The sequence below is a fragment of the Primulina huaijiensis genome, chromosome 2 (assembly GCF_012295235.1).
Source record: "Primulina huaijiensis isolate GDHJ02 chromosome 2, ASM1229523v2, whole genome shotgun sequence".
Classification (NCBI taxonomy): domain Eukaryota; kingdom Viridiplantae; phylum Streptophyta; class Magnoliopsida; order Lamiales; family Gesneriaceae; genus Primulina; species Primulina huaijiensis.
In genome coordinates, this window is record NC_133307.1 from 18,233,932 (window position 1) to 18,240,329 (window position 6,398).

Below are 6,398 nucleotides of genomic sequence, written 5' to 3' on the forward strand. Positions count from 1 at the left end.
CGATAAATTTTATTACTAAGGGACTAGTAATAAGATAGTGTGGGGGTATGATGAAACTTAAAATTAATAATTTATTATATGTTAAAACCTATATTTTAAAATTTAAGTTTCATTAAAATTATAAAATTATGATATTTTAGTATTGTGTGTTTATATTTAGATGTCTTACAAAATATGTTTTATTTTCAGATTTCTACGTGTTAGTAAAATAATGATAACTCAAGCTAGAGAACTAAAATGGAGGTGATTCAAACATGTTTGAAATCCTTGAGAAATTATCTACAACTTTGCAGAAGACATGATTGCCTAAAAAGTTGGTTAAGATAATCAAATTGTGAAAATATCCAAAGGGGGACAAATTTATTTTCACCATGACCAGCATATAGTAAAAAAATCATAACTATTTCAATATTTAACCAAATGAGGTGAACCAAGTGACCAGATTCATCTACAGAAAATTTTCCACATGTTTGCTGTTTTGAGCAGAGTCAAATTCGGTGATTAAAGTCGTGGAACAAAGCATTGAAAGAAGAGACATGGAATTGAAGTTGGAGGAGACAAAGACTACTATTACAACTACATTGCATTAATAAAATTTTTGACTCTTTCTCTCATTTGGCCTATAAATAGAGGCCTTGTGCTAGCTTGAGAATCATTCTATCTCATTGTAAAATATAGTGTGAGTGAGTATAAAAGTTCTAAGTTCCAATATATTTTTCATTTTCAAAATTATGAGTGATGTTTTTAGTGTTGATCAAAAGTAAGTTCATGGAAAGCTAAATCTATTATGTCAAGGTGAAGAGGATGAATTCTTGGTGAAGTAAGATTGTTTATATTTTGTATATTCTTTCTTTATTTCTTTTCATTTTGCTAATTTCTTTTTATTGTAGGTATAAAAATGAATTATTTGTTGTTATCAATTTACATCAAATGCTTGATACCATTGAAGTGGTTATCTTGATTTGTTGTTTAATTTTGATACAATAAATATTTCATCAATTATTATTGTTATATTATACATATATATATATATATATTTATATAATTATATCATATATTTTATTTAGACGATAGCGTGGCTCTGCCGGTTGTTCTAAATGAAATATTATGATATCTAACAATCTAACATTTACTTTATCGCAACTAATTTTTACTTTCCGCATCTAACATTTACTTTATCGCAACTAATTTTTAATTTCCGCATCTGACTTTTACTTTCCCGCAATTAACTTATTAAATCATATATTTCATTTAGGCAATAGTGTGGCTCTGCCGGTTGTTCTAAATGAAATATAATGATTTAATTTAACATTTATTTTATGCAGTTACATATTTATATAGTTATATATATAATCATAGGTACCATATATAAAATATCGGTGAATTCGATATTTTTTATAGTGGGAACTATATTATATTAGGTGTGTGTTTAAATATTTAATTTTCTTGAAACCATTATTTATTGTGGTTTCCTTTCTTTTACTTTTAGTTAAACAATATTGCATAAACCAACAATAAATCCTCGAGCCTTGACAAAATTTATAATTTGTAAACTTCGTTCTTGCATTTGGTAATCTATAAATTAATAAATTTAAACTTAAAATAACCTCTCTGTGGATCGATCTCGTACTTACGAAATATATTACTTGCAGACAACCTACACTTGGATTAATTATAATTTAAGTAGTAGCTCCATGCCTCCACCACTAAAATTAAAGAAGTGGTATAACTTTTTTACGAAGAACTTTGTTAGGGCCCGTGCTCTTAATTAATATTTAATTACCAAACAACCAGGATTAAATGGTGTAAACAGCGAAAACGAGTTTAAAACGTTCATTTGGGCCTACAGAAATTTTGGCATGACCTCCGCGTAAGTAGGACATCCAAAAATTTTTAAAACACAACAACATATATACGCTCGAAAATAACATCAGGTTCACAATCAACCAAACAAACATCCTACAGCCGCACTGGCCAGGACTAGACACGACATACCACAATTAAAATCCCAAACAACATAAAAATATCACCATACAGCTACACAGGGCATCTCCCTGGCAAATGTATCAAACCAGCATAATATATATAAATATCTGGGAACTCTGACACAAACCGACTGACTACTGGGTACCACTCGCTGACGCTCCACCAGACGCGTCAAATCCCCTGGAATGACCTGCTATGGCATCAAAAACAACCACAACATAAAAAGAAAACAGGGGTCGGACCCCAGTACGACAAACCAGTAAAATCACGACGTATATAAAAGACATGTAATAATATCAAGTAAATGCAATGATATGCGATGCATGAATGGTAACAATGGAATAACGGATACCAAATGGAATCCAAACGAATAGCATCATCAACAATAACAGTGGCCACCCGTGCCAGGAATGCAGCATCAAATCGCCGCTCGTCCATGCACGTAGCATCGAGAATGCGAGTAGCTAAGTCGCTCGTCCCAAGCTGTCATCTGGGAATGTGGCTAATCCTAACCCACTCGTCCCTCTGATGTCTCAATATATCTCAACAGAATCAACATAAATCGCCGTCAAAGGAGTCAAGGCTCAATATGTTATGTCAATATAATTTATGCATGAATGCATCAGAATAAACATTCAAAGCATGTACTAGCAAACAACATTCACCGAATATTCTTACGCGCCAATATAAGCGTCATAATAATATAGGTTTGAGCGTACCTCAACTTCAACTTACAATACCACAAATTCTTAAGAACTATCGAATGAACTCGTCCAACGATATAACCTACAATATAAATTCACTATATACCTCAATACAATGCATACCAAACGACTAAAACAAAATAAATCGGCTCGGTTAAAATTCGAAATCCGGGCAGCCTATATAACCCTTAATAATCTGAAATTTCAAGGTAATACCTCCAGAAACGAAGCCTAAACACACAATAGTAATCTCGCGAAGATGGCTTGCCGGAAACGTCGTCGGAAACACTGTTCACGATCTGAAAAACTAGCTGGAAATTAGGGGAAAAGCTTAATTCTTCACTTCTACAAAGTAATTCACCAAAAACAACCAAAAATCGAAGCCAAAACCTTACCTAAACCGGATCAAAGCCCACGCGCCTAGCTGCTGGAAATCAAACCGATCGAACTCGATAACTTCCGATTCAAGGTAGGAAAGACATTAATATACTGGAGGAAGGAGATTGCTACGCCGCTACACTAAAAATCTGGCCTCTGGGGGCGTCGCACGCTTGCTGCAGAAGAAGGAGAAAGGCGACGGGCAAAGCTGGGGAAAAGCTTCTGGATTTGAGCGATCTGATTCCTCTATCAAATGGGTTGGGTATTTAAAATTAAATGGTAATGACTGGGCCTAGTTTAGGTATTGGGCCTTACATTCTCCCCCACTAATGAAAGATTTCGTCCTCGAAATCTAACAAACACAACACTGATATCCACAACATTACGTATGATAATACATAGGAAATTCATAATACATCGCGTAATTCATTACATTCTCAAACAAATGAGGCCATTCTTGTCGCATCTCTGCCTCTAATTCCCATGTAGATTCTTCTCTTCCATGCCTACTCTATTGCACCAAAACTAGTGGAATCGTCTTGCTCCTGAGCTGTCTTTCCTTGCGGTCCAAAATTTGCACTGGATGTTCAACATAGCCAAGGGAACTGTCCAACTCCACATCCTCAACATTCAAGATATGAGACGGATCTGGCTCATACTTCCGCAACATAGATATATGAAACACATTATGTATCAAAGACAAACTCTGCGGCAAGTCTAAACGATAAGCCAACGTGCCAATCCTCTCAACAATCATATACGGACCAATATAACGCGAAGCTAACTTCCCTTTATGTCCAAATCTCATAGTACCCCGGAATGGTGATACTTTCAAGAAAACATAATCGCCCACTTGGAACTCTAAAGGTCTACGCCTTTGATTTGCATAACTGGCTTGACGATCCTGGGCTGCTTTCATCCTTTTCCTGATCAATTCAACTTTATCTTTCATCTCTTGAATAAATTCTGGTTTTGACATATGTCTTTCTCCTACATCTTCTCAACATATCGGCGATCTGCACTTTCTTCCATACAAAGCTTCAAATGGTGCCATACCGATTGTTGCCTGAAAACTATTATTGTAAGAGAATTCCACCAAAGATAATGATTCTTGCCAACCACCTTTTAAATCCATCACTACTGCTCGTAACATATCCTCTAGAGTTTGGATGGTTCTTTCTTACTGACCATCTGACTGCGGGTGATAGGCGGTGCTCATAGCCAACTTTGAACCCAAAGCCGATTGCAAACTTCCCCAAATTTTCGAAGCAAACCTTGGATCACGATTGGATACTATGGTTACTGGCACACCATGCAATCTCACTATATGATCAATATACAGTTTCGCCATTTTCATATAAGTACAGGTACGATCATATGGAATAAAATGAACGGATTTAGACAATCTATCAACAATCACCCAAATCGCATCACAACCACGATTAGAACGAGGTAGATGTGTCACAAAATCCATAGCAATATGCTCCCAGTTCCACTGTGGCACTTCAAGACTATGTAACATTCCACCAGGTCTCATTCTCTCGGCTTTAACCTGTTGACTCGTTAAACATTTAGTCACAAAATGAGAAATATCTTTCTTCATACCTTCCCACCACTAATGAGCTCTTAAGGTATGATACATCTTTCGAATTCCTGGATGAATACTATGTCGACTACAATGTGCTTCCCGTAGTATAGCTTCTTTCAGATCTATCAAATTAAGAACCGCAAGTCTACTATTAAAGCGTAGACTACCATCTGAGGCAACACTAAACTTTTCTGTCTGACCTGTTCGAGATAATTCTTTTAATCTATGAATGTGCGGATCGGTCTTCTGTGCTGCTTTGATGCTGGATAAAATCTGTGGCTCAACTTGAATAGATGATACTACAAAGTAGTCTCCACTGATCTGATAAGTCCATCATGAAGTTCCCAAGTGCTCGTGAATTTTAGAGATAGTCAAAGATGTCAGCATAGCATTCTGAACTTTCCTACTGAGGGCATCTGCAACAAGATTCATTCGCCCTTGTTGATACTGAATTCCACAATCAAAGTCTTTAAGCAACTCCATCCATCGACGCTGCCTCATATTCAAGTCCGGCTGTGAGAAAAGATATTTAAGACTCTTGTGATCCGAATAAATCACATACTGTTCACCGTACAGATAATGACGCCATAACTTCAATGCAAACACAATAGCAGCCAACTCTAAGTCATGAACTGGATATCGGGTCTCATGCAGTTTCAACTGACGAGAAGCATATGCAATCACTCGCCCATTTTGCATTAAAACACAACCAAGTCCATTTAGAGATGCATCTGAACAAACAACATATCCACCTGAGCCTGATGGCAAAGCTAGAACTGGAACTGTTGTCAACTTTTCCTTCAAAGTCTGAAAACTTGACTCACATTCATCAGTCCACACAAAACGTCGATCTTTTTGCGTTAATTGGGTCATAGGCCTTGCTATAATAGAAAATCCTTCAATAAAACGCCTATAATATCCTGCCAATCCCAAGAAACTGCGAATATCGAAAATATTCGTCGGTGTTGGCCAATTGATAACAGCTTCCACCTTACTAGGATCCACTGATACTCCTTGAGCTGATATAACATGACCCAGAAATACAACTCTGTCCAGCCAGAATTCACATTTAGAAAATTTTGCATACAATTGCGCTGCTCTTAGTGTCTGGAGGACTAACCTTAAATGTTCTCGATGCTCCTTCTTTGTCTTTGAATAAATCAGAATGTCATCTATGAAGGCAATAACAAATCTGTCAATAAATTCTCGAAAAATGCGATTCATCAAATCCATAAAAACCGTGGAGCATTAGTCAATCCGAAAGGCATAACTAGAAATTCATAATGTCCATAACGGGTTCGAAATGCTGTCATCGGAACATCTTCCTCTCGAACTCTAAGCTGATGGTAGCCAGAACGAAGATCGATCTTTGAATACACTGATGTACCCTGCAACTGATCAAACAAGTCATCGATACGTGGCAGAGGATACTTATTCTTCACAGTAGCTTTGTTCAACTGTCTGTAATCAATGCACATTCTCATCGTTCCGTCTTTCTTCTTTACAAACAATACCGGAGCTCCCCAAGGTGACATACTTGGTCTAATATAGCCTTTTTCCAGTAAGTCCTGTAATTGCTCTTTGAGTTCTTTCAATTCCGCTGGAGCCAAACGATATGGTGCTCTCGAAATAGGATTTGTCCCGGACACCAACTCAATGCTAAAATCGATTTCCCTCTGGGGTGGAAATCCAGGAATCTCATCGGGAAATACATCAGGGAATTCCTTGACAACAGGAATATC

The 6,398-nt window shown here is 36.7% G+C and overlaps 1 protein-coding gene across 2 annotated transcripts in view; it reads right to left on the reverse strand.

Moving 5' to 3' along the window:
- Window positions 1–1,759: 1,759 nt before the first annotated feature.
- The window catches only part of LOC140967646 (uncharacterized), a 15,833-nt gene continuing 11,194 nt past the window's right edge, over window positions 1,760–6,398 (reverse strand). The window contains exons 1-2 of one of the 2 annotated variants that reach the window (XR_012173614.1): window positions 2,706–2,880; window positions 1,760–2,176 (exon numbers count right to left, since the gene is read on the reverse strand). Coding sequence is in view for 1 of the 2 variants with exons in the window: in XM_073428337.1 (XP_073284438.1) it covers window positions 2,121–2,176 (56 nt within the window). In the remaining variant the exon portion in view is untranslated. Of the gene's footprint in view, window positions 2,177–2,705; window positions 2,881–6,398 lie in introns of those variants that run through there. The other variant, XM_073428337.1, reaches the window with a different exon arrangement.